At 50.8% G+C, this 27,604-nt stretch overlaps 1 protein-coding gene and 1 long non-coding RNA gene across 4 annotated transcripts; one reads left to right on the forward strand and one right to left on the reverse strand.

The window, feature by feature from the left end:
* Positions 1-24,183, reverse strand: LOC135451573 (uncharacterized). 2 transcript variants are annotated; one of them, XR_010441360.1, is made up of 7 exons: positions 24,129-24,183; positions 10,171-10,344; positions 6,973-7,127; positions 4,630-4,726; positions 3,052-3,142; positions 2,641-2,768; positions 1-123 (listed from the first exon to the last, which is right to left on the reverse strand). It is a non-coding gene; the product is annotated as an uncharacterized LOC135451573 (long non-coding RNA). The 2 variants fall into 2 exon arrangements; XR_010441361.1 differs by lacking the exon at positions 6,973-7,127.
* KY (kyphoscoliosis peptidase) lies at positions 8,643-27,427 on the forward strand. 2 transcript variants are annotated; one of them, XM_064720917.1, is made up of 12 exons: positions 8,643-8,814; positions 9,745-9,807; positions 11,689-11,751; positions 13,684-13,758; positions 13,889-13,921; positions 14,504-14,554; positions 15,678-15,760; positions 16,107-16,215; positions 18,831-18,948; positions 23,717-23,905; positions 24,857-25,047; positions 25,888-27,427. In XM_064720917.1, exons 1-12 carry the CDS (start codon positions 8,682-8,684, stop codon positions 26,796-26,798), a joined length of 2,019 nt encoding a protein of 672 aa, XP_064576987.1. In that variant the 5' UTR covers positions 8,643-8,681; the 3' UTR covers positions 26,799-27,427. The 2 variants fall into 2 exon arrangements, with proteins under 2 accessions (XP_064576987.1, XP_064576986.1); XM_064720916.1 differs by lacking the exon at positions 11,689-11,751 and having other exon boundaries at positions 8,658-8,814.
* The last annotated feature ends 177 nt before the right edge of the window (positions 27,428-27,604 follow it).

Consider the following 27,604-nt stretch of genomic DNA (forward strand, 5'->3'; position numbering starts at 1 on the left):
CTTTTTTATGGTTGCTTAGAGTGGTAAAGATGCTTTGCCTCTCCAGGGTATTCCCTCACTGAATAAAGACTGCTCCTCATTTCCTTGGCTCATTGGGGTTGGGTCTTCTGAGCTTGAATAAGCCTAGAGCAGAAAAGGACATAGATCAGGGGAGCAAGACATGCCCTCAGCCCAAAGGCACCAGCTCCAAACACAACTCTGACCATGGGCAGGGAGGAGGAAGAAGCAGCTGCCATGTGCATGTCCCCAATGCATGTTCCCTTGCCCCCCTTGTGTTATCCAGTGGAAGAAGCAAAACACAGGTCTGAGGGAGCACCACTCCCTTGCAGGTCTGCAGCTCGGTCTCTCAAGCACTGAGAAGTGACAGCCATGTTTTTCTTGCAGGCTCTGCCCAGGCTGTGCAAGTGAGGATGACAACAAAGCCAGCGACCTCAGTAAGTCAGTGGTGAGACCAGCACTGGAGTGACAAACCAGGTGACACTGGTACTTAAAAACGTGACCTTGAGTACAGCACCCTAGGGTTCATGGAGGACATGGCCTTACCTCTTCTGCTTTTCCACTTTTGGGGGATCTTGGGAAAAACAAAAAGAGCTTTCTCCAATTCTACCAATCAGGAGGGATAAACTCCAAGTGGTGCTGTGTGGCGGATGCAACACCAGATTGGCACTGGCACCAGCCCAGCTCCCCAGCTTCCAGGGAACTAATGAATGTTCATAGAATCAGGGCATGGCTTGTGATCCTGTGGGCAGGGACACCTTCCACCAGACCACTGTCCAACCTGGCTTTGGACACTTCCAGGGGTGGGACAGCCACAGCCTCTCTGGGCAACCAGTTCCATGAAGTTATAAAATATTTCTGGAAAGACAGAAAAGAACCAAATGCCAGGCTCTGCTGGGCACTGTGGCAAACCTGGGGCTTCTGTGGGCAATCTGAAGGGGCCAGGGAGAGGGAGGCAAAGCAGAGCATCACTCCTGGGGTAAGAGCCAAGGCACACTCCTGCCCTGAGGCTGAGCCCATCATGTTTCCAAGAGGAATGCTGAGGGAACAGCACTGTCCTTGCAGCTGCCTCAATGACAGGAATAATGTGCTGCAGAGCTGAGGGGAACAATGGGATGATGATAATGAAAGTACAGGAGTGAAAACTCATTACTGGAGATGCTCAGGAGGCATCCTGAGGGATCCCCTTAGGCTTCCTGGGCTGCTTTAACCCTTTGGGCGTGGCTCTGGTACTCAGGCCATTGTGCTGTGCTGCTGACTGTGCTTTCCTCTTTTCCTCCCATTTCTTTATGAAAACAACTTTCCCTTTCTCCACACAGAGCACAGTGCACATCACAGCACAGACCTGCTGTGCCCTTCAGCACTCGGCTTCCTGGGACTGTGCATGCAGAGCAAAAAGCATAATGGGGTTTCTGGGCAGCTGGTCCAGAAAAGAGTCCAATAATATTTTCTCCAATTCCAGCAGTTCATATGGAGATGGGAGCAGTGACTGGAGAAGACAGGCAGCCCAGCTCCACAGGTGAGCTCATTCCCTCCCAAGGGGAGAAGCCTTCCCTGACTGCTTTTGGGCCTCCTGGAGCAGAAGGAATGTATTTCAGCATTGTTGATGTTGCTTAGGATGCCCTGGCATCCTGCCAGGTTCCTGAAAAGTTAGAGATGCCCATCAGGCATCTCCATGGCAACTCTGGGATGCTGATCCCAGCTGGGTGCAATGTCCATGTCGGAACAGCAAGCTGCCAGGTTCATCTTCCCTGGACTTTTGGAAGGGCAGAGGGAACTGAGAGGGGCTCTGATTCCTCTTGATGCACTCCCAGGCTGCTGGAGGAGCAGCACATCACACACCCAGGGCCTCTGACCCGTGGAAGGAGTCAAATGACTCTGCCAAGCTGGAGGCAAATTTCCTGGCAAAGGCATTTTTTTGACAGTTTTTTTGGAAGGTACCTGGTAAAAGAATTTTTGGAAGGTTTGGCTGGTACAAAATGATTTGGTGTTTTGGGCTGCTCCCACAACCTGGTGGGTGTTTCATACTCCAACTCATATCAAACACCCCAGCATCCCCATGGCAGGGCAGCAGGAGTACAGGACACCACTGTGGTGTTGGGATTTTGGGTGGGAATGGCAGCGACTGCCAACCTGAGAGAAGGTGTGGCCCTCAAGGAAGGCAGGAGATGCAGAAAATGAGGATTTCATCCGTACCTCCAGGGCCTTAGCCAAAAGAAATGAGTTTATGTGCAGAAGAAATAGTCCAGCCTCCCCTGGGGAAGCATTCTTCCTGCCAGCCAGTTTCACATGTTTTGAGGGACACAACAGACCTCCTTTGTGCCACTCCAGTCCTGGGCACACACAGAATCAGCAGGGTTCCAGGGTTCCCAAAGGCAGCAAAACCCAGCCTGACTCATCCTAATTAAATATGTGTCTCTTTTTGGCATTGTCACCCCTCATCCCATCCTGACAAGCACCAGATTCTCCACTCAAGAGCCCCTGAGATGGTGTTTTGGTAGCCATAGCTCAGAGGGGTGCCCAAAGAAACACCAGGGGTACTTCTTCCAACAGAAACCTTGCAGCAAATTCCAACTGTTCAACTCCTACTCTTGACACTGCAGCAAATATGGACAGAGCTTCTCAAAAACAAGAGCCAGTTACCTCTAAACTTCTCCAAGGCAGTGGTGAACTTGTTTCTGTTGCCAGCGTTGTGTCCTCAGCTCATCCAACAGCTCAGGTGTCCAAGATGACCGTGAGAGCATCCAGCTCCCTCCACAGCATCCTGGCACCTTGGGTTAAGGAGAAATAGCCCCAGTGAGGGCTGTTCCATGACCTTGCCCCCAAATGACCACTCAGGTCCCTCAGCTCTAGCCCAGGTAAACCCAACCAGGGAGCCTGTCCTCCCAAGGAGCAACAGCCCCACTCACAGGGTGTCTCAGGAGGGAAGGCTTGCAGCTTCAGCAGGCTCCCTGTCACTCCAGAAGGGATGATTCCTACTGTGCCCACTTCCCTTCAAACACCATGACTCACACTGAGCTCCAGGTATTTTTTCCAAACTTGCCTTCCATTTACCTTTGCCATTGTATTAGAGAGCACCAGGCTGGCTGGACAGTCAAGATAACTCCTCTGTCCACTGGATCACCAAGAAGGGCTCTGCTCATTCCTGCAGCAGAGAGAAGTTGATAAAATGCAGGAAAAGTACTTTCTGCATCTCCCAGGATATGCCATGCTGCTTGTTTAATTAGAAGGGGCAAAACTCCCTCCTGAATAAACCAGAAATAGCCTTCTAGGGAAAAAATAACCCTGCCTGGGTATTCTGGGGGATTCTTTGAAAGAACAGCTATACAATCTCCCCCAGTCTTGCACAGTACAAGAGCCAGAATTTTGGAAGAGGAATCTGCTCTGGGGGAGAAACCTCCTTCACCTTTAATGCTGGTAAAAGGAAATAGAGTGTATTTTCCTCTCCCCCTTCATTTCTCCTCCTATGTGTTTTCATCTGCCCATCTTGATGCATTTGGTGTCAGAAGGCAACTTTGTGGGGAGTACTTGACAATAAAGCACATCCCCAAGGGCACAGCTCATGAATAATGCAGATTATCAGGACACCTTAACAAAAGAACCCCAAACCCTCTGCAGGGTCCCACAGGCCCCCACTGCCTTCAAAAGGTGAGTTTTTTGAAGATTATACAAGGATTAATGTCTAATGACTGCGTGCAGCCCGGCCAGGACCACTCTCCTAATGCAGAAAAGGCAGCAGCAAACCCAAGCCAAGCAGCAGCTTAGGTCAATGATCCATGCTGGGACAGGCAGGGCAGTAGAGCTCTGGAGAGCCTGGCAGCCTCTGGTGCCCAAAGCAGCCAGGGCAGGAGCAGCTCCCCTCTGCCAGTGCCACCCGGCCCCTCCTGCAGGTCTCTGCCCCGGGGCATCCTTGTGGCATTTTGTGGTTTTTAAGAAACCGTAGCAAAACACCTGCTGAATCCCCAGCTGCTTCCACAGCTTGTTCTTGGAGGAACAAAGCAGCAGTGGTCACAGCAATGTCTTTTGTCACTGAAGGAAGGGAGAGTGGAAATTACCAGCAGAAATATCTGCAGCTCTCTCCCGGAGCACTGAGCCCCGAGCACACCCCGCTGCTCACACAGCTGTTCCCACAGCTCTCTGCAGGCTGGCTGTCCCCAGGCTCCTCATGGAAGGAGTGCTGTGAGCCAGGGAGCAGCCAGGCTTGCCTTTTATCCCCAGCAATCCCTCTCAGAATGCAGGGCCGCCTGCCTTAGGCTCACCCACCTGCGGGCAGGTATTTCTCCACAGGAGGCAGAATTCCCCTCCAAAGCATCACCCCCGCTGAGCCTCCCAGGGCTCACAGCATCCACTCCAGCCCTCATTGTCTCCCTGACATCTAAACACGTCCTTGACCTCCCTGGCAGGGCTGCCCCTGCCATCAGCTAGCTTGTGTGGATACCAGGAAACTGAATACATGGGCTTACAGCTCAGTGGAAAGTTCTGCTGCCGTCTTAAATCATAAAGCACAGCTGCTGACACAGCAGAACTGCAGAATGAGGCATCTGAGCAGCCTGGCTTGGAAAACACCAGCAGGAGAGTAAGGGCAGGGAGGGAGAAAGGACAGGGAGGCCAGGAGAGCAGATTAAAACTCACCAGAGTGCAGCTGTAATGTGTTATCCACCATGGATGTGCCCAGCCCTCCAGAGTGCATTTGCAGTTGGGAAAGGAAACAGGAGCTGAGATTCAATGTCTGCAAATGCAAAGTAATGGCTGGTTAAAAAAAAAAAAAAAAAACTACAAACCCCAGACTTCAAATATATCTGCAAACACACACATGATGATGAGCTCAGAATGAGACATTCTGAGGAGGAGAGGGATCTTGGGAGTCTGGGTGGAAAGTGCAGTGAAAGCAGCCAGCTCCTGGGCGGTGAACAAAGCCAGCCTGAGGCTGGGATGGCTTGGGCAGGGAGGGAATGGAGAGCAGGGCAGGAGCCACAGGCACATCTGCACGTGCAGCATGGCTGGCCTTGGTCTCCCACCTCAAAAGGGACACAGCAGAGCTTGCAGGGCTCAGAGGAGGAGGAGCAGCAACAGGGAATAACTCCTGCAGGAAGGCTCAGAGATGACACTGGAGCTGCTTCATGGACAGCGCAGCTGGCAAAAGCAGGGACACTTTGCTGTGACACAAGGAATGCCAAATGAAAGGCAAAAGTTTCAAATAATGGGTATCAGCCATCAATCAAAGGGGTCATCAGGATATGTTAGTTCCAAATTACATGAAGGGGAGTTCACCTTTAGATGACTTTGCTGTTGCCTGCAATGGAGCTACAGGCCCAGGCTTTCTCTCCAGACAGTGGAGAAGGCCCTGAAACACCAGGGTGTAACATGTGCCCAAGGTGGACAGCCAGAGCAGGTCACCACAGCAAGGAGAAGGGCAGCCCCAGCACTTCCTCCAATGCAGGCATCTACAACACTTGGAAAAACATTTGGACAGCCTCACCCATGGCCCTGGCAGGACCAAGATTCCCAGCAGTCTCTCTTTGACAACCAGAGGTGGAATATCTTCCCAACACACCTTCTGCTAGAGCCTTTACAGGCCTTTGTGAAATCAAAACACCTGCACAAGAGTCACAACCCTTTCCCAGGAACACAGCCTGCAATTTCCCTTTCCACCCAATGGGATTCAAATAACCTAATTCTTGCTCTACATTCATACATTCCCTCTCTCCTCCAGATCCCCCCAGAGAAACACCAGCCATGTGGTAAATACATGTAATCATGGCTCTGATAGCAGATTTTGCTTTCTGGCCATTAATTCTTCTCCCTGGGACCTTGGTGAGCATTTGAAATCCTGCAGCAAATCCAATGAGCTGCCTTTATTTGAAAATCAACGTGGCATAAAAGGTTTTCTCCTTTCCCTCCTCAAAATGAAGATAATTTTTAGCTTCAAAAATATCCTGGCCCATGGACAGATGTTGCTGGTCATGTTTTTATCTCAGGCCAATGAGGAGGTCACTGTTTTCCTTGGAAAACCCATGGAGCAGGAGGGCTCAGTACTGCATGGGAGGCAGCAGCACCCCCCTCAGGCATAGCCTCTGCCTTCATCATGGTACATGGCACAATCACCATCAGAAACCTTCCCTTTGCCCTCTCCAGGAAGAATAGAGGATAAAACAGGAGAAAGGAAAATGCAAAAGAGCCTTTCAAACCCAACCACCCTGTAGACTGGCATTTCTAGGAAAGCAGGAGCTCCCTGGAGATGCCTTCAGTGCGCTGGAAACACCTTGTGGCAGGACACGGGCATGCAGGAGGGAAGCAGAGTGTGCTCAGGCCCTGGGCAGCCAGGCTGGGAGCAGCCACCTCATCACTGAGAGAGAGCAAAGGAGGTTTTAGAGATTTGTACAGCCTGGCAGGAAGGGCAGAGCCAGCAGCCCCCAAAGCAGCAACCACCACATGCTCAGCTGTGGAGGCTGCAGCTCAGAGCTGCCAGGGAAGGAACATCTGAGCTCCTCAGCTGGTACCACCAGAGCGTCCACAGCGAGGTCAGCTCAGGTCCCAGCATGGCCTGGGAACTGGAACTGGCTCTTGCCAACATCCCCAGATGTGAGCCCTCACATCACCAGGCTGGAGAGGAACAAGGACAAGAGCAGACCTGGGGGAGCAGCAAGGCCAGGACACCCAGGGAAATCCCTGCAGATGGGAGGCAGGAGCAGAGTGAAGAGGGTTGGAGCAGATTTTGGTGCAGGACCTGGGTGACACCAGGTTTATGATTCAGCTGTGGCAATGAATAGCTCAGGAGAGCAGACTGTCCCAGCTGGGATGTGAGGGAGAAGGGCCACCAGGAACACCCCAGGTGAGCGGCCGGGGAGGAAAGGGTGCTCCAGCCCAGGCAGGAGCTGTGGGGCTCAGTGACAGGTGACAGGGGGGTGCTAAAGGCCAACAGGCAGATGGTGAAACTGTGATTAGAAAGTCACTCCAGCCATAAATCTCAGGGACCTGAAATGGAGATGGGCAAGCCCCAGATGGCTTGGAAATCTGCTTGGCAGAGTCCAGCATGGCTCAGCGTGCATCTGGCCCTCCTTCCTCCTCATCCTCCTCCTTCTCACCAGGTTTAACCACCTCCAGCCAGCTCCTCACAGCCAGACCTGACCCTGAAACAAAATTAAGGGCACTCCTGAATAAAAAATTCCTCTAATGCATGAGCTGAAGAGCAAATCCTGGGCCCCAACAACATTGTCATCCATCCTGGCACAGGACCCTGGCCAAATTGTTGGGGTTGCAGGCACATCCCAGCCCTGGTGCCCCTGTCTTGGCAATAAAGCTGTGCCACCATCCAGGGGGCACAGGGGGCTCAGCACTGTACCACAGGGCACCAGCAGAGCTGGATGGATGCAGGCTCCCTGCGGCCACAAGCTATTTCTGGACATGCTGAGGAGCTGCTTAGGGCTGGATTTGCAGGCAAGCACAGGGGCATATCAGCTGTCTGTGCTCTGGAAGGGGCTCAGGAACAGAAAAGGGGCAGGAGATTGGGAGGGGACAGGTTTTATATAGAGATCCACGGGAAAACCCGTGTCTCCAAACACAGTAACCTAACACCAGGTAGTAGTACCAGCTCCTGCCCGTGGATCCAGGACAACAAATTTCCCCACCTGCAGGCAGGAGAGCCCACTGCTCTCACACTCCTGCCCGGAAAGCACCAGCAACACCCACAAAAAGCCCCCCTGTCCATGCCAAGCTCCTGAACTCCCCTGTCTGCCCGCGGGTGCCTCCCACAACCTTTCCCCGGGCTGCCGGAGAGCCCTGCAGCCCACAGGTGCTGCCGCTCCCCCGGGACCCCCGGCCAAGGCAGGGGCTGGCAGCACGGCCGGGACAGGGGCCAGGGGTAAAATTAGAACGCGTGTCCCTGCCAGCCCCTTCTGCGAGCTGCAGGGACCAGCTGAGCCCGGCTCACCCGCACTGTAACCCTTCATGTCCCCCGCTTGGTGGGCTGGGACAGTTACTAGAAAGCCAGGGATTTGCAGGGCTTTGCTTTGTGATCAGCCGTGCCCAGCTACCCCAGCCAGCCGGGCTCGCAGGCTGATGGGGCACAGAGGTGGGGTTTTTGGATCCTGTGGGACGCTCAGGATTGAAGCCTGCAATTCCCTTCCCTACTGTCCCTTTCCACAACAGGCAGTCCTGCAGAAACCGATCCTCCCCACTTCAAAGGTTCGTGTCTCCTTTCCAGCCCCTTCTCCCCACGGCTGCCCTCCTGCAGCAGTTATTGTTATTATTTACGCTCCTAAGCATCCTCTGAGTTCTGCCGGGGGACAGGATCCAAAGAGAAAGCCTTTTAAGGATTTGTGCCAGCGCCGGGAAGCGAATCCCCCCCAGCGAACAGTGGTGCTGGGGGATTTGAGTGTAGACAAGTGCTTAAAGCTGAAAAGGGCAGAGAGAGGGGAGGGAGCCGGGGGCACGCTCTGAAACCAGACCCCCCCTCCCGCCCGAAACGCAGCTCCTTCCTCTGCTTTAGGAAACGGATCCCTCCTGCGATTTCCTTTCAAAGGTGACTTGTAACCTCTTCATTAGGGTCGGCTTTGGCAGCGCCCGATGGTGCAGCTGGCAGGGCCGGGGCCGCGCGGGGCGGGAGCGCGCTCGCCGTGCCAGGGCAGGGCAGCACTCGCGGCTGCTCCGCGGCGCAGCGGCACCGGCGCCCCGGCCATGCGCTGATGGGTACCATGGACTTTAAGACAGATGCCAGTGCAGTCACCATCAATCTGCTGCTTATTGTGCGCCCCGAGGAGGCGGCGAGCAAGGAGAAAGGGCAGCGAGAGGGGCAGACGGAAAGCGGCCGAGGCGCAGGTAACATCGCGCCTGCGGCGGGCGAGGGAGGGCAGGGCAGGGCTGCACACGGAGAGCAGAAGCAGCAGCTCTGGAGCAGGATTTGGGTTTCCTTCTCTTTGCACGCATGATGCCAAACTCCAAAATGCCAACTTTTTTGCAGAAGCCCAGCGCGTCTTTGCTGGTACAGCAGAGCCTGGAGCTGCAGCCTGTCCGGCTGCAGGCGTGCAGCCCCGGGCGGGGACACACGGGGACACCAACCCAGGGCTGCGTTTGCACCTTGCTGTGTCCTGCCCCAGCCCCGAGGCGCCCCACGGGCTCTCTGTGTGCAAAGGCAGCAGGGAGAGGGCTCGGCAGTTTGCAGCGCTCACTGCCCTGGAGTACAGGAGCAGAAGTGTTTTGCTTGCAGCGTGCCCAGGCTTTGTCTCCGAGGCTCACTGTCCTGAGCCATTTATAGCTCCAGTTTGGGACAGTGTCCCTGGCCCAACTCCCTGTCCTGCAGAGGGTCTTCCAAAAAGCTGCAGCTGTGCTCTGCAATTGCAAGGGGAGCCTCCCTGCAGAAGTGAGGGGAGGAGAACAAATATTCTGCTCTAAATCCTGGGGGAGAAGCTGAATTTTCAGACAAGCAGTCCCAGGCTAACAGCCATAGGCAGAGCTATCACAAAGTTGTGTCCATGCTCCATCAAGCACAGCATTCAGCACCTGCTCAAATCAGAGCAAATCCCACCAAAGCAGCTTAGGCCTGGACTATTGCACTTTCTGCCCCCTGGTATTTCATACTTTAGCAACAAGAACTGCAAGCCAAGGCTGCAGATGAGACAGAAGGTGGATCCTGATGACACCTGGCACCAGCTGGGGTTGCATGGAAGGGTTTGGGGTGTTTGGCCTTCAGGCAGCACCAACACTGCAGTCCAGGAGGACCCTTTCCAATCTCCCATTTCTATCTTACAGGTTCCAAGGGTGATGGCAATGGAAACAGCAGATCACAGGCACCTCAGGGCACAGGCCTGAACGGTAGGTCACCCTCTCCCTCTGTGAGAAACCAGCCCCAGCACACAACCCAACGCTCAAGCTGTGCCTCTCCAGCAGAAATGTGCTTCACACACCCATCCCTCTCCAGTGCTTTCAGGGGAGGCACACGGAGGGCCTGGCAAGCATCCCCTCCCTGCGTGCTGCCCCATGGACAGGATGCAGGGGAGGCCCTGCCGAGCCCCCACACCTCCATCCCTCTGCAGGGGTTCTCCTGCCACAGAGCTCGGTCAGGTTACAAGTGCACAGAGCTCTTACATTTCACAGCCAGCTGATGGCAGGGGAAATTCAGTGCCCCCAATTGCTCAGGTTGCAGCTAGAGCTTCCAGAGACTTCCCCAGTACTCACACAGCTTAAAGGAGGGTCTGGGGGATGCAAAGAACCTTTTCAACCTTCTCTCTCCACCAGTCCTTTCTTCATCTCCCCCCTCAGAGACCAAGCACAAGGCAGGTGGGACTGCTGACCAGGAATGATGTGGATTCTAGTTCTCAATGTTCCACTGCCAATTCCCAGGGTTCTGCCCTAAAATAGATGAGGAAAAACACCTGAGGAGGTGATCCCAGAACTATGGAGCAGCTCCCAGGGAAGAGACTCAGATCATCCCTCTTGTTTTCCTGGCAGTCTAAGCCTGCCATGGCATAGCAGAGAAAGGCAAGGGCAAAGGTAGAGCAAGGCACAGGTAATTCTCATGGGACTACACAATGGATTTCAGTTACACCAAGGAAGAACTTTGCTTCCACAGGTCAAGCAAAAGCCATGGCTGCTCCCAGCAGGATGCCTGGCAGGAGCCCTGATCCAAGTCCCTCTGTAATCAGTGGTGGCTGGAGGCTGCGCACAGTCTGGGAGCAAACAATATTTCATGGCAAGGCACTACTTTGGGTCTTTTTTACAAAGCAGATAACAAAAGCCTCCACTCCAGGAAGCAGATAAATATCCTGCTTTCTCTCCCTCTGTCATGCTCAAGAGGTTCTGCAATCAGAGCTGCAGAGTCAGCCTCCTCTACGAGGGAGTAAGAGGCTGGTATTGATCCTTTCCCACCCTGAATTACTGGCAGGGGTATTTAGCATGCACATGGGAATTAAGGTAGACCCCTTGCAGGTCTACCTTAAGCACAATTTAAACTCCTGATAGGGGAGAATTCAGGCACCAGAGGAGCAGGCAGATCTTTGGCTCTTCTGGCACCACAAGGGTTAATGAATTGCCCTTTCCCCAGCCATGTCAGTGTCCCTATGAGGCCTCTGACACCTCTGCTGCTGCCACAATATTTGCAAGCTTATATAATGCCCAGCCCCACTGGGTCAAAGAGGCTGTGGCCCCACTCCCATCGCTCTGGGGACTGATCCTTGTCATGGCCACATGGCACAAATGGCCTCGGACAAGCTGTGACATCCAAGCTTCCCCCTGGCTCCTGGTGGGATGGGGGTCCCAGGGCACTTTGAAAAAGGGTGAGAGATCCTGGAATGAGGGCTCTTTGTCCCCTGGCATTGCTGCCTCTCCCTGTGTGAGCCCTGGGCACACCGAGGGCTGCCCACACCTCCCTGTGCCCCAGCACTGCAGCTCCAACACAGCCAGGCTCTCCCAGCAGGGAGAGGTGAGGATGAGCTGCTGACAGCCACACCAAAGTTCCCACTCTGCCTCCAAGCCCCCAGCATTGTCCTTGTGTCCCACCCACCTCTCCAAAGTGCCCTGCCCTGAGCTGGGCTGGAGCATCCCTCTCTCTGCTGAGGGTCAGGCACCCCAGACCTGGGGCAATTGAGCTTCCTGAGTGTTCCTCACCTGACTGCTGAGCAGGGCAGGTTTAACCCCATCCTTGCTGGCTCTTTGGCTCTCTCTGAGGCACTGAGCTGTTCCCCTTTGTGCCCCCAGGCCGGCGTGGCCCCGCAGATCCCTGTGAGCAGACACCACCCATCACTGCAGGCCCTGACCAAGGTAAGTGGGGAGCCAAGAGGCAGAGCAGGGCTCCACTGAGCTCCCAAAAAGCTTCTTCTACAATAAAATAACCTCAGAATGTCCCAAAAGAGAGAAAATATCCCACCCTGGGACAGCTGCCCCTCAAAGCACTTGCTGGCCACAAATCACAAGGAGAACAGCAAGTGCTTCTCCGAGCTTGAAGCAAACTGGTCTAGTGGCAGGGACTTAAAGCAAGAGGATTTTTAAAGTCCCTTCCAATCCAAACCATTCTATGAGTCTTTATGAAAGATATCTCCATCAAGACTAATTAAATAAAAGATCATAAAAGCACCAGCAACCATTTCATACCACCAGTTTTTAAAGCAATGATACAGCACATTGAAAAATTCCTGTGGAATTACATTTTTCATTTGTTAAATGACTTTTGAACTCATCAGCAGAAGGCACTTATAACCAGTAAGTTTGTTTCTTGAAAACAAATATTTTTAATTTATGGGGGGAAAACTTAGTAAGTGAAAGTTGGGGGCAAAAATCCACAAAAAAGCAAAATAAAAATAATTTTGAGCAATAAAAAGGACCTGAAAATATGAAAAATTTAAGGAAATCAAAGCATTTGCATAAAGCCTTCTCTTTGAGAAACAGCTTCATTTTATCTTTGAATTAACTGACAGAATAGACCAGCTCTGTTCTGACACTCTGATATCTGCAAAAATCCTAGAACTGGAGTCAAACTCTAAGATTTAGGTTTTTACAGCTTACACAGTTTTTCTTGCTTTCTGGTTTTGGGCCTTAAAGGACATCAAATCTGTCTGCATAATCACAGGAGAAACTTCACTTTTCTAAAGGTAAAGCCAGCAGAAAAACTTATTCTTGGATGAAAATGCAGATTCCCACCTAATTAGCCAGTTCCAAAAGTGCCTTTAAAGGAAAAGCCCAAATGTCATGAGATGTAGGTGTAGGAGCATGGCTGGATGGCAGCCCCGAGGTGCATTAACATCTTGACCTTCAGTCTCCTGAGTAACTTCTGCCTGATCCAAAAGAGAAGCCCAGGAGCACACGGAGCTCCTCCAGGGAACCTCAAGAGCTGCAAACCCTTCTGAAACACCTGCCAAAAAACGCAGCCTCTGTCAAAAAGTTCAGGTGGTTTTTGTAAGAGATTCCCTCACTCCTTTTCTGGTATTTGCCTCTCTGAAACGTTAAAGACCAGAGCCCAGGTTTCCAGGGGAGGTTTTTCTGGAGCATCACGGCATGCCTGGACCACAGCTGCCTCCTCCAGGATGCTGCCTCTTACAGGCAATGGCCTTTGCCAGACATTTCAGTATCACAAGTCCAACCATTTTCATCACTTCAAGGCTTTCTCTGTTTGATTCCAAGAAAAATCAATGCAAGGCATTGATTCTCTGCTTGCTGTAGCTCCATCAAGAGCTCTTTATTATGGTGATAAACCTTGGCTATCACCAGAGCTAATGCTTTGTCTAAAGTGGAGAGCTGCCTCGGCAGGCACTCCTGCTCTCTCCTCCATACCTGTGGCATTCCCATTCTCTGGAAAAATCCCTTTGCCCAGGATTTTTCTCCTGGGAAGCTGAGAAACCTCAGAGAAAAGGAAAACAATTCTTATCTCATTTGCTTCTCCTGTGTTTTGGCCCTTTGGAATGTGTTTGGAGATTGTTTATCCACAGGTGATTGTTTCATTGGATTCTGCTGTGAGTTGTTTTCACTCTTTGGCCAATCAGGGCCAAGCTGTGTCAGGACTCTGGAGAGAGTCACCAGTTTTCATCATTATCTTTTTAGTATAGTATTTTTTAATAGTATTATAAAATAATAAATTAGCCTTTTGAGAACATGGAATCAGATGCATCATTCCTGCCTTTGTCAGGACATTCCCAGCAAATACAATACATATCCTGGTTAGTTTTCCCTTTTTAGAGGGTTTATCACTGTTTCTTGCAGGAACCCAAGTGACCGTAGAGATTCACCATGAGGACACCACCCCCCAGATCATCAAGAGACTCTCCCTGGGAAAAGGTACAGCCCAGATTTAAGCCTGGCAGAGGCTCAGCCCATCCTCCCTTCCCTGGAGCCAGGGAGCTCCAGGGCATGCTGCAGCCTGGGCAGGGCTGAGGGGATCCCACTAACCCTGCCTGGCTTGTTGCAGGTTCCCAGAGGCTGAGAGGACACGACAACAAAGGTGAGGCTCTGCTCTATCCAGCTCTGCCCTGTCAAGTGTCTCCAAGCTCTCCCCCCCCCGGGAAGCTGCTCCCAGGAGGACACAGGCTCACCCCTGCCATGGGGAGGCTGCTAAAGGGCACCTGCTGCTGGACCCTGCCCATGAGTGGGGCTTGAGGAGCAAAATCCTTCTGCTCTTGGGCTGTGGGTGTCTCCTCCTCCTCTGGCCCTGGGATAAGGTGGATGGTGACACTCCTGGGTCCCTCAGCAATCCCCAGCTGCTGCAGAGCTCCCACTGGGGTTATCCAACAGCTCTGGAGCCCAGCACTCCCTTCTTCCACACGTGGAGAGGTTTGGCCATGGTGGGCTGGGGTTTGATGTCCCCAACCCTGGGGCTAGAACAGGAGATGCCTGCCTGCTGGGGAATGTGGGCTCAGCAGGAGCACACTCCATGGGGTGATCACATCCGTGTCCAGAGGGGAATGGGCTAAGAAGAGCCTCAGTTCCAGCTTTTCCCACCCAGTCCTGCTCCCCACAACAATTTATTTCTAGCTGCCTTATTTTCTGTGGGCAACCACCTCCTCTCTCCCTCTCCGCTTTGCAGGTTTCCAGAAGACTGAGGCCCCACGGCCACCAGGAGCAAAGGACCTCCATGGTAACTACACATCAGCACCAGCAGGGCTCAGCTTCCCAAGCCCCTGATCTTGGGGCTGGCACAGGGAAGGGGCTTTGGGAACACCACTTGTGTAGGGCTCAGCTTCCCAAGCCCCTGATCTTGGGGCTGGCACAGGGGAAGGGGCTTTGGGAGCACCACATTTGCCCAAGCTCTGCCCAAGGGAAGGCAAACAGGCACAGGACTGTCAGATGTGGATCCCCTTCCTGCACAGAGCCTCTGGAGACAGAGCCTGGCAAAGACAAAACCTGATAACCACATTTTCAAAAAAAAAAGACCATCCACTAACCAAAAAGACAAGAAGTAATATTCAGAGCTGTGGAGAGTGGGCACCTTTGTGTGTAAATCTGCTTTCTCTCTCTCTAGGTCAGTGTTACACCTCTTTTCAAGGAAAATACAGATAAACAAATCAGCCTGTTAAGAAATAGGTGCCTACATGCTGATTTTGGCTGACAGGAGCCTGCCTGCACAGGGATCTGTCCATGGCCCACTGATGGGAGACAGCAGTGTCAGCTCATTCCAAGACTGTTTTAAAAAATCAGTTATCTGGTTAATTAGGGCAAGTTTTTAACCCTTTGTTCACAGTGAGTAGAACCAGGAGCTCAGAACCTGCAAAGATGCAGAGGGTAGGCACAGTGGGTTCAGTCCAACTGCTCCCAGTGTTACATTCCTCTTGTGCCTGAATTCCTGCAGAATTGTGGCCCTCGACCACACAAGCTAGAGAAGCCCAGCCCTTTATTGCTGGGGTTTTTTAAATAAGTCATATATTTTCTAAGGCTTGCACAGTACAGATTTTCCCTGATACTTGTGCATTGTTCTCCTGCCCCTCCATGCAATATCCCAGGATTTTCCATGCTGTTAAGCCGTGCCAAAGTTGCAGGGGCAGCTCATGCTCAAATCCTAGCAGTCTAGACAGGATGGCTCCTGCTTTCCATGCAGCTGGCAGGGCCCTCCTGCGGGTGCCCTCGTGTCCTCTGCTCCCTAAGCACATGCTGATGGATGTGTCCCATGGGCCAGGCAGGAGCTCTGTCCCCTTGTTCCACCATACTGGCCAGGAAAAATACTCCCTCCCTTCCCAAAACAATGACAACTCGTTTCTTCCCAGCATATCCATGGGACAAATCCTCTTTGAAATCCATGCCAGTAGATCTGCAGCAATTAGAGAAGCTGGATGCCTACGCATTAAAAGTAAGTCTTGCTTTTGCCTCTGTCCTCCTCCCAGGTCCCCTGCAGCAACATTCCACAAATCTGGCTCCCAGCACCAACACCAGCTTAGGCGGAGCTATGGGGCAATGGCATTAGAATCTCCCAAACAAGTGAAAAATCTTTTTCCTTTAAACATTAGCAAAGAAATCCCACTCTGGGAACTATAACCCAAAATACATGGACCTACAGCATTGTAGCTGTATTTTTAAGGAAGCTGAAGGCAGAGCAGCCTCACTGGCTTCAGAAGAACAAGAGATGGAGAGGACAGGAGATCTACCACAGGATAGATTTCCACCATGACCTTGCAATGCTTGCTCCCCACACACAGGTGAATGTCACAAACAGTGTGGAGGAACTGGTCAAAGCCCTGCTGAAGCAAGCCAGGACTGACCTGGAGAAGGTTCGAGCCATATGGATGTGGATATGCCACCACATAGGTAGGCTGAGGTCCCCAGCTGTGGACAAGGCTGTCACTGTCACCCCTGTCCCACTGCCATGACATTTACTGGGTATTTGTGGGTTATTTCCATGTGGGGAGTGGAATGAAGGCTTTCTGGAGGTTTTTATCCAGAAATGCATCCAGAGGGTCTCTCAGCACCTCTGTTTCCAGTGTCTCTCCTCACACTGCCAGGCTCCACCAGGTTTGTGTGCCCATGATTAACCTGTAACTCCATCTGAGGTGTGAGCAGACAAGTCCCTGCCATCCAAGTGCCATCCACAAGCCAGGCTGCCCAACACCAGGGGCCTGCTTGTCACCTTCAGAGCCACCCTACACCACCAGAGCTCAGTTTTGAGGGGGTGAACAGGGAACAGGTGATGATCCAGATTTCAGAAGGAACCTGGTCTAGTGGAAGTTGTCCCTGCCCATGGCAGGCAGTTTAGAATGATATGATCTTTAAGGTCCCTTCCCACTCAGACCATTCTAAGTTTGGTCTCCATCCCTGTGCCAAGTCTCGACAGCCCCTCCAGCACAGTCTGATGCAGGTGCCTTTGCTCTGGGAGGGTCCCAGTGTCACACAGGTACCACCAGGACCCATCCAGCTGCCTTGCCCAGCTCCCACACTGGCACCTGTATAAATGCAGTTCCTGCACCTTTTCAACCCTCCAGAGAGCTGCACCCACTCAGGCTCCCCTGCCCTTTCCTACTCACTCCAAAGCTGGAGTTACACAATAACCAGGAGATGGGAGGAGGAGGAGGGAGCACTTGTAGCCTCTCCTATCTGGCACATCAAAAGGGGCTTCTTGCCACCCCAGTGCTTTGATGGGGGAAAACTGGATATGCAACATGATGGCATTTTGCATAACATAAGCAAAAATGTTTATTTCCCATTAGGTCTTGGGGGCCGAGAGGCAGAGCTGTCCTTTCCCTCACCTCCTACACATCCTGATGGGGCACTGCTGCAGTGCAGGCCCAGTGATGGAGGGGAAAGGAGCAGTTTGGGCAGCACTGGCCTCATCTCACACCCACTGAGATCAGCAGCTGCAGGGTTACCATGGTTATGTCAGTCCCAAACTGTTTCAGTCTTGCCCTGAAATATGGAGAGTGCTGATTTCACTGCATGTCCTGCAGCCAGGCTGTGACTCACCCAGCACTGGTTATTCTGTGGTTAGTCTGTCCACTGTTAACCCATTTCTGCCCACACTACCTGGGCCAGGCCTGGTTGGAGCCAGTCCAAACTCCTCAGCATTCAGGGCACGTCTCCGGCCCTGACAGCTATGCTGGGATCTCCTCACAAGATCTTTTACACTACCTTGGCCCTGGTTCTCATTCCTTCCTGTGAGACTGACCCCTATTCACACCCACAGAAAAGAACAGACTTGGAAATTTAAATCTGCTAGCAAAAATGCAATGTATCTATCCTGAAATTGCACTGTTGACAAACTCCTTCCTTGGATGGATTTTAAGTGAAAACACTGCTCTCTGGGCATCTCTTCCCATTCTGTTCAATTCCTGCCTGTGATGGGCTGCTATGCACATGCAGCATCAGCCATGTGCATAGCAGCCCATGGAGAAAACTAAAGAGAACAATTATTTCAGCTGCCATTTGCAGCACAAGTAGAAAGCCCAATGGAGCCAGCACCCCTCCAAATGCCCTGGAGCTTTGCTGGTGGTCAGTGAGCAGCCAGGGTGGAGCTGCCAGCCTTTCCCAGTGCCTGGAGCAGCACTGAGGGGACATTGGCCGAGCCCCTGGGATGAGTGACAAGCATGGCAGCATTTAATCAAAGCACACACACAGCCTGCTGCTGCTTTTCTTTCTCTGCCCCAGCACTGAGGGCAGGGGGAACCAGCTGATGCAGCATTCCTGAGAGCTTTGTCAGAAAAACGCATCTGTATTTTAAGGAAGAGGTTATGGACAGGGCCCAGGTTGTTGGTATTGAATTAACCTCCCCAGACCAGCTCTGCAAGCTCTGTCTGAAGGAGTCCTGCTGTTGAGTACTCATTCCAGCAAATCAAGATTTCCTGAGCTTCCAGGTATTGATATGACCAGACTGGACAGGGCTTGGAGCAACCTGGTCTAATGGAAGTTGTCCCTGCCCCTGGCAGGAGATTGGAATGAGATTGGTTTTAGTGCCCCTTCCAACACAAACCATTCTATAATTCTGTGACTCACTTGCAACAAACCAAATGTTTGTCAACAAGATGCTTTTCAAGTATTTTTAATATAAATTGCTTGTAAAGAGTGCAAAATCTCAGCAGTTTCTTTTGAGGTAACACAAATCTGTCTCCTCCAAATGCAGCATGCTCTCGTTTATACTGGGAACTCTTCAGACTGTAGATCCTCCACTTGAGGACACCCATTGTGTCCAAAAATCAAAGTTTTCCTCCCACTTGGATTCAACTGCTGACCCCCAGCCCAAGCTTGGAACAAAGGCTGATGAGGGACAGAGCTGTCCCTGTGCCCAGCAGTGTCCAGGCCACCCTCCCCAGCACAGCCACTGCCTGTTCCCCTCTGCTCACAGAGATGAAAAGCAGCCTGAGCATTGCTCCTGCTGCCCATCAGCCCCTTGCCTCAGGCTCTTGGATGAACTCTTGTCTGTGTTCCTTCCCCAGAATACGACGTCGTGGGCTACCACAACAAAAGCCAGCTGTCCAGCAAGCCCAGAGATGTGCTTCAGATGGGCAAGAGCATTTGTGAGGGCTATGCTGAGCTCTTTGAACATATGTGCAGGTAAATGAAGTTCAGAAACATTCAATGCCAGGGAGAGTTAACATTCCCTGTCATCTCCATGCCTATCCCATCTCCCTTTGCATTGGCTGATGTGACTTTAAGCAGGACGTGGAACTTAAGCTTTCCAGCCATGCTGTGGAAAAACATCAAGTCCTAGAAAGGTCAATTTTGCTCTCTCCTCCACTCCCTCCACCCCCCTCCCCAGCATAATTTACTTGGTGCCATCTGCTGAGCTTCGCATTGCATTAACATAATGGCAGATGAAAACATGGAGATAATTTGATTAGAAGAAGTAGGATTTTCCTTGGGGTATCTGGATGTGAAGGTTAAAAGCATTGCAAGACTTGAACAAGGAGTGCTGTCTCCAACATGGTCCCTTGCAAGAGGTAGGCAGAGTCCCAGGAGGATCATTGCCTAAACCCTCTGGAATGCCCTGTCCCCTCCAGGAGCAGCCCAGGGACACTGCCTTGCACTTGCCACTCTGTTCTGTGCCCAGTCTCAAGGTGCAGCACTGTTGAGGCCAACACTGCAATTCCCATTTTGTGCCTACCATTGGGATTTAATGACTAAATTCCTTTCTTCCCCCAACAAAATCTCGTGGACTTCACTGGGGCTGAGTCACCTAAACGTCCCCACAGATCAGGGCTTTGCAGTCACAAAGGCATTTTAAGAGGCAGCCCCTTCCTTGGTAGGGAGACAGGGATGCAGTCCCAATCCCTAAGGAAAGGAGAACTCCCAAAATCCACAGCAAGGAAAGCAGTGAAGGTGCTTGGAGGTTTGAGGATCAGCCTTAGGCAAAAGGGCTGCCCAAAAGGAGAAAACTGGACCTAACAACTCAGGGAGAGGAGATTGGAAGGGACTTCCTAAAGTAATCCTTAGAGGGAGGGCTTGCAAGATGGCCCTCCCAGGAAGGGGCTTCCATTCCCTTGGAAAAAAATCACAAACTAGATATTAATCACACATGTAAGTAACAATTGCCTTTCCACACCATCCAAAGGTATTTGAGAAGGTTTTTACCATGTGTTGTGGTGTGTTGCAATATCCTGTCTTACCTTCTCCCTTCCCCCTCGCCCCTCGCTGAGTGTGCCCTGTCAATCAGGCTAACATACCAGCAAGGCGTTTGTGTGATTCGTCAATTTCAAAGGATGCTTCTCAGGCCTGGGGGTCATTGGCCTGTCTAAGTGTCATCCTCCCTTGAGACCCTGCCCCCTTCACCTGGTTGGTAACTCACCTGTCCCCTCCCCTTCCCCTGTCCCCGAGCTTATAAAGTTAATGAGACCATGCGGCCGGCATTCTGTTACCAGCAGTGGCCCAGTGCAGACGCCTCTGCACCAATGGAATAAACATCTGGCTACCTTCTAGCAGAATCCACTCTCTTTATCTCCACCATCGCCAGAAGCTCTCTCCTGAGGAGAACAGAGTCCTGTCTTGTGCCCCGCTGCACTCTGCCGCCAGCCAAGGTATCTCTGGTGTAAAACACCGCAGTGCTGCCTCTGGCCAAGCAGCGAAGGTCAGAACTGGCCTAGGCACCATCTAACTGGTTATATTGGGATAATTATTCCAATAACCATGGAACAGGCAAAATCTACAGGGAAAAAGAAGACATAAAAAAAAAAAAAAAAAAAAAACACCAAAAAACAGCATACTGTGCCAGATGCTGAAGGGGTGAATGCTTCCATCCAACAGCATGTTCCACAATATATATTTGGTCCATTCCAACCCAAACCATTCTATGACATTAGATCTTGTTTTCTAAAGAGTAAAGAAATAGGGTGGTGGAGTATGCATTTATAGCTACAACCTATGGAACAGTTATTAGCAGTTGGAAGGGGGGAATTTGCATCTGTTCATTAAAAAGCATATGCTTGGTTCATTAAAAGCATTAATCTTTCCAAGGATATCTCTGACTATTTAAAGGCTCTGTTGATTTACTCTCGATTCCTCAGTTCCAGGTTGATTAGTCACTATGTGATTCAGGAAACCTCCAGTCATCAGGACTATTATATTGTCAAATATTAGCAAAATGTTTAGCTCCTGTCGTGAAAAACTGTACTTAAAGACAGCACCCCTTTCTTGCACAGAGATCCCCTCATCCCTTCTCCCCATGCTCTGTGCTGCTCTTACACTGAGTCCAAGCAGAAAGGCAGGAGGCAAAGAACACTCATCTTACAGAAAGGCTTTTCAGAGCCAGGTTTTTGAGGGAAAAAGGTGTTTTAACCTGCCTTTTTTTTCCTAGCTCCTGTGAGGGAACTTGAACAAACAAACCAATTTGCCAGTCACCCCAAAAGTCCTGCTGAAGGCAACGGCTGACATCGATTGAGTCCTACTTGTCCCAGTGCCAGAGGGAACAATTCCTGTTGCAGACACAAGACTGTCACCTCTGAGCACAGCTTTGGCAGCCACACTTCCTCCCATTAGCTGAGACTCCTGTCACAGAGGCAAGGTGGGCACGGAGAGTGGGAAGCTGGCCATAAGGCATCACTTCCCAAACATCAGGTGTGATAGCAAGGAATGCAAACACAGGCTCCTGACCAATGTTTCAGCAGCACTTATCAAGAACTGGCTTCTCAGCTGACAGGCAGACTCGAGGAGTCTGGCTAAGTGAAGCACTGCAAATTCATGAATCCAATTTAGGGCAAACCTCACAGCCTGGAATTAGGGAGCCACTCGCTCACCAGGGTTAGTGATGAAGGCACAATAATTATTTTCCCAGGAGAGATTTCAGCAGCTCTGGGAGCAAAGCTGGCCTTACTGCCTACAGGGGATCTGATCAGTTAGCTAGCTGCTCCTTCTTCCCAACCAGTCTGTAAATATCCCAGATTTCACATCCTCTTGCTTCTCCCATTTCCTGCTTTAGGCAGTAGCTTTCCCTCTTTTCAGGCACAGAGGCGTACACCTACCTACCACAAGCATAAACCATTCTGTTCCCTTCTGGAGAAGCCAGATTTGCTCCTTTTTTAGATGAAATTATCAAAGTCAACCTAAAATCAAAAGGAAAAAGATGCCATTGAATTCCAGTGACACCTGTAGTAAGAGCCAGACTATTTCCTACGGTTTTTGAGGCAGAAAAGCAATTCTGTGTTTAATCTCTTTGCTGCACCAAGCAAATGTTGCCAACTGTTCCTTAATTCAGTTCTTCCAGTCCATTTTGTATCTAGGTCATCTTCAGCCTCACATTGCCACTTCAACCAGTCCTGGAGATCTTCCCAATCTTCTCTCTGCCTGCTTAATTTATCTCTATGAAGTCACTGACATGAGAGACATGAGCACCCTTTTCACCAATACAGAATTGCTCCTTCACAGGATGTTTTAGCTTGGCTTTTTGTCTGCCCATTACTAGAGAGACCAGTTTAAATGCTCTGGTCTTTATTTTGAGAGCTTTGAGCACATCCAAGCACAAACTCTTCTTGCTGCTTTGCAAACCTTCACTGTAATTGAGAGCACCCTGAGAGCAGAACTTGTCCCTTAATGTTCCCTCTGAATATCCCAGCTAACAAGAATGTCTAGAGAAGCCTGGAAGGATTAGATCCAATCCCCATGAAATTAGTGGGAATTTGGTACTTAGCTCCTTGAAACTCCTAGGATCAAATCTTCACCAAAGCTCCCAAGGCCAGCTCCTGGTCTCAGTTACATCATGCAAATCCAAGCTCTCACCAGTCTTGTCAGTGGAGTTGTTCCAGATTTACTGCCCAGCTCCATGTCAGACCTTCACTCAAGGGGCCTGCAGGCTGGCAAGGGCTTTCCAGAGCACCTGCAGCACCAGGTTTCTCCATGGCATTCCTTCCAGCCTGGCCTGTTTGTTCTGGATACTCATGGAACAGGCAGTGCCTGCCATCACTGCTTCATCCTCTCCTTTGCTGAGGTGCCCACCTCCCCTGGAAACCAGCATCCTCTCCCTGGGAAAAGCAGCCCTCCCTACAAGCTCCACTGCACTGCCAGTCGCCAGCCAGTATCTGTTATCAGGCCTCAACTTCTTAACAGCCATGCTAATTATCTTCCCCACAAATATCACTTTTCTCCTGAGCTAAACCCACATTATGCAGGCAATCTCACTCTGGAAGCCTGCACACTTTATTACTTAAGGTAGTTGTTCCATTTAACACACTTCTCTATGAAGAAGAAAAATGTCAATGCTGTCCTACACAAAAGACAACGCTCCAAGTGAAGCAATTTTAGATTAATGGTGAAATAAGATGCCAATGTTAGAATCCATCAGCAGAGAGCTTATTAACACAGTGCTTATTTAAATCTTATTTACACATCCACGCAGGTATTCATCATGCTTTTAGAAAGAGACTCTTTAATCATTTCTACCCTGGGCAGGCACAAGCTCATTCTGTCAGGAAACTAAATCAGCATCCACAATCCCGTGAGGTCTGAGATTCCTTAGCTGGTGTCAAACACCAGGCCCACTGTCAGGGGGAGAGAACAGCCTGTGCTTTTAATTTATAATTACATGGGCTAATTGTGGACAGCAGCAAAGGGATTCCACTGAGTAACAAGATAGAGAGCAATTAAGCACACTTTATCTTGTCATCCTCTAACAGTGCTGAATGGATGGTGCATCAGGCAAAAAGACAGGGAATATGCAAAACTGGGAGAGAAAAGGCCCTTCCTCCACAGGATGCTCTCTGCATCTCTGTGCAAAGACTACAGAAACAAACAGCCCCACCCAACCCCTCAGGCATCGTCACCTTTTCTCTTCCCCAGAAGTACCTGACAGGTTTAACACAGAACTCTCCTGCTGCAGCTTATCATTTCCTTCCAGTCTTGCAGGGATTCAGTGCAAGAAGCTCTCAGGACATGCCAAAGGACACGGGTACAAGACAGGGCAGACCTTCACAGGGGACTCTGACCATGCCTGGAACGCGGTCTACCTTGAGGGAAGGTGGCATTTACTGGACAGCACCTGGGGGAGCGGCTCTGTGGATGATTCCTTCACCAAGTTCACCTACAGGTAAAGGCCCTCCTCTATCTGAGTACACAAACCCTCCACAAAGGCAGAAGGAAAGCTGATGGGATTGGCAAACCAAACAGACCCATTTGGGGCCACAGGAAGACCCAAAGCTGTCACAGCAGATGTCACAGTACGTGCCACAGTTGAAAGGGCCTCAATACAGAGTGTCACCACACAATTTCAGAAAGCTTTAAGCATTCCCCCATACAGAGTAATGCCTTACCTCACCAGAAGGCTTCAGGCACCTGCCCATACAGAGTAACATCACGGCACTTCAGAAGGCTGCAAGAGTCTGCTCGTCTTGCTCTTGAGCCCAGCCTTTTATCCTCTCCTGTTGATGCCCTGCACCTGTGTGCCCTCTGTTCCCTTTGGTGGTTGGTCAGTGCCCCTGGGCACTCCATGGCTCATTGCTGTCAGTGCTGCTCACCTGCTGCTCACAGCTGTAGCCCATCAGGGATAATGTTTGGCCACAGCCCCACTCCCAATTACCACAAACTGTGTGCCTACACAAAGCCATGAGCAACGTACCCAGGCTGTCTGTACAAGGCATGGAGCATAGAGAGGTAGTTGCCCTGAGCAGCAAGTGACAAACTGCTAGAAGCCAGCTGGGTTTGCTTGTCAGTTTAGGCAATAGTCTGTGGCACTCGAGTCACAGCTTTTGTGAACTGATTGCACTCAACACCCAGTGACTCCCTCTTTTTCCAGGAACCTGTGGGTGCAAGGGAATAGTGCAAATACCCAGGGTTTATCCTAAAGCTCAGCATTTGCCCTGGAAACAGAAGACCAAAGCTCAGGTTTCTTCTCTGCCTGGGGAATTTCAAACCCACAGATCTCAGTTTATCAGCAGCTCAAACCACTCCAACATCCTCCTGCTGAAACCACCACCACTGCGCGGGGGAAGAATTCCCTGTTTGTAATTACTCACTTTCCCTAATTTCTCCCTTCTCCCAGGTACAATGAGTTTTACTTTCTGACTCACCCGGCCCTGTTCATTAACAATCACTTCCCAGATAACAGTAACTGGCAGCTCCTTAAGCCCACGCTGACACTGAAGGAGTTTGAGAACAACATGCTGCACAACAGCAACTTCTACACGCTGGGGCTGCTGGCCGCGCGCCCGGACACCCCGATCATCCGAACAGGTAACGGAGAGGCCACGGAGCATCTGCCCTCATGTGCATCTTCCCACACCCAACACACACCACTGTGCACCTCTTCAGGCAATACTGAGCCAGTCCAGCAGCTCTTTTAACATAAAACCACTCAGGTGCCACAACTGAACAAGGCGCACATTTAAACCCCCCTCCCTTGGATTTTTCAAGAGCTGCAGGAGTTTAACTGGATGGCTAATTAGTGAATGCTAAAAACAGAGTTAAAACTTATGGACATCAACATTTTAGGATGTAATGAAGACTTCAAGCTGTTTGGGAACAGGCTCACAGGGAGGTAGATTAATCTCATATCTACATACTGGAGAGTTCCTGCAATTTGAAGCTCCTGGGAGCTGCTACTGGGTTGGCAATCAGGTCTAATCACCTCTAATTCAGCCCTTCATGATCACAGAATTCCATAATGGTTTGAGTTGGAAGGAACCTTAAAGCTCATTTCATCCCAATCCCCCACCATGGACAGGGACCCCTTCTACTAGACCAGGTTGCCTCAAACTCCATCCAATCTGGCCTGATGGTACTTTCATTTATATTGCACACAGGCTTTCATATTCCAGCAGACCACAGCTCCATGTCAGGGTGTATCAGAAAAGGATAAATGCACATCTCCCAAACAAAGGCCACTCTCATTCTTTCTGAGGGACACTGGTCTAAGCAGACAGATGACAAGATGTGACCTGCCAGTTACAGCTCTTGGTTTTACTTCTAGAGAAACTTACTGGGCCAGATTAACCTTCCCAGACCAGGGGGTACATTAGGGTTAAAAACTGTACTGGCACTCCTATGCAGCCTCTTTTCTTTTGTATTCCCCAGTAAATGGAAAAGCCTCTGTGTCCGTGGACTGCCGTTCTGGCACATTATTTATGTTTAAGCTGAAGGGAACAGATGAACACGGTTTGATGACTTTGAAAAAACACGGAATGGAGTTGGATATCTACCCGCAGAAGACAGGGAGCCACAAGCTGGAGATCTTTGCCAAGCCCTCCAAGGCTGAGGCTGCGGATGACGTCTACAAGTGCGTGCTGGAGTACGTGGTGGAGTGCGAGTCCGTGGACAAGGCCATGCGCTTCCCCAAGGAGCTGCACCAGCCCGTGGGGCCCAGCTGGTTCTCGGAGCGCCAGGGCTTCCTGCGGCCATCCCACAGCCAGCCCATCCTGCACACCAACGACGGGCGCTGCTCTCTCACCTTCACCCTGAGCAAGGACATCAGCGTGCTGACCTCGCTGCACGCCGACGGCAGCAGCAGCCTCAGCGAGGACATGGGCAGGCGGCACGTGCTGCAGATCCACCGCAGGAACCAGATCGAGCTCAAGGTCCATCTCCCGCACGCAGGCAACTTCGTGCTCAAAATCTACTCCAAGAAGAAGTCGGACCCTGGTAATTATGATTACATCTTCAACTACCTCATCAGGTGCCTGAACACAGAGGTGAAGTGGCCAGCCTTCCCCCAGAGCTTCAGCAAGTGGCTGCAAGACTACGAGATCCTGGAGCCGCTCTCGGGGCTGCTGCCGGCCAACCGCAACGTGCAGTTCAAACTCAAAATGCACGGCATCGCCAAGGTGCTGATCCAGGCTGAGAACATGTACCCCCTCACCCAGAACAAGGGCTGCTGGGAGGGAACCTGCAACACCTCAGGGTGCAAAGAGGTCTTTGTGATGGTGCACGAGAACGCCAACCACAACTACTACTCGCAAGTCCTCAAATATGAAGTTGAGACCCAGTAACACCCACTCCTTGTTCTTTCACTCACCTGCATGAACCGACCTCCCCAACATGCCCCAAACCAGCACAGCTTTAGGAGATTGCTCATTCTCTCAACCCAATCTGTTCTTTCAACAAATGCAGGACAACACTTGCAGGCTTTTGCCAGACTGCAGGCTCAAAGATGGTCAAGGAAGCAGAAAATCCTGTTAAAAAAAGGAGCAGCAGCGGAAGACATGGAATAAAACCATCACCTACATTTCAGTAACACTGTCCAGACAAATATTTAGAAGAAAACAACTGACTGTCTGCAGGGCATTCTGTGCCAGCAGGAATTGCTGGTTTCCAAGTTATGGACCATAAGAAAAGTCTTATGAGGGCTACTCCAAGAATTCACCTAGTTGTGGGGCAGGATGAAGAATGTGTACCCTGGTTTTGAGCAGCAACATTGGACATGAGGAACTTCAGGATATTTAAACCAACTTTCATTATAACTGTAGTCAAGTTGCAAAATACATCCAATAAGAGAGCAGAGTTAGGAAGAAGATACAACATGAAGTTTCCTTGGGCACTTCACTGTCTTACAGATTTCAGTAATACTGGAAAAATACTTTTTACACTGACTCTTAAGTACAATAAACAAAATCATTTTTACCTTTTTATATTAGAATATTGTAGAGACTTTTTCTGCTGTAATTATATCCAAAGCATATAGGTGTTTCCATAAGGAAAATTACAGTAAAAATGAGAATAAAGTTCTCAGAAATCACTCCTTCCTCCAACCTGTCTATGCAATACTGGAGCTATAAACTGATGGGGTCACATGGGA

Source organism: Zonotrichia leucophrys, chromosome 9, assembly GCF_028769735.1.
Source record: "Zonotrichia leucophrys gambelii isolate GWCS_2022_RI chromosome 9, RI_Zleu_2.0, whole genome shotgun sequence".
NCBI lineage: Eukaryota > Metazoa > Chordata > Aves > Passeriformes > Passerellidae > Zonotrichia > Zonotrichia leucophrys.

Coding starts and splice junctions, on each gene's coding strand:
- KY (XM_064720917.1), top strand. CDS start 8,682: ATGGGTACCATGGACTTTAAGACAGATGCCAGTGCAGTCACCATCAAT. Junction 9,808..11,688: donor TCAGGGCACAGGCCTGAACG/GTAGGTCACCCT, acceptor TTGTGCCCCCAG/GCCGGCGTGGCCCCGCAGAT. Junction 16,216..18,830: donor GTGGATATGCCACCACATAG/GTAGGCTGAGGT, acceptor TTCCTTCCCCAG/AATACGACGTCGTGGGCTAC.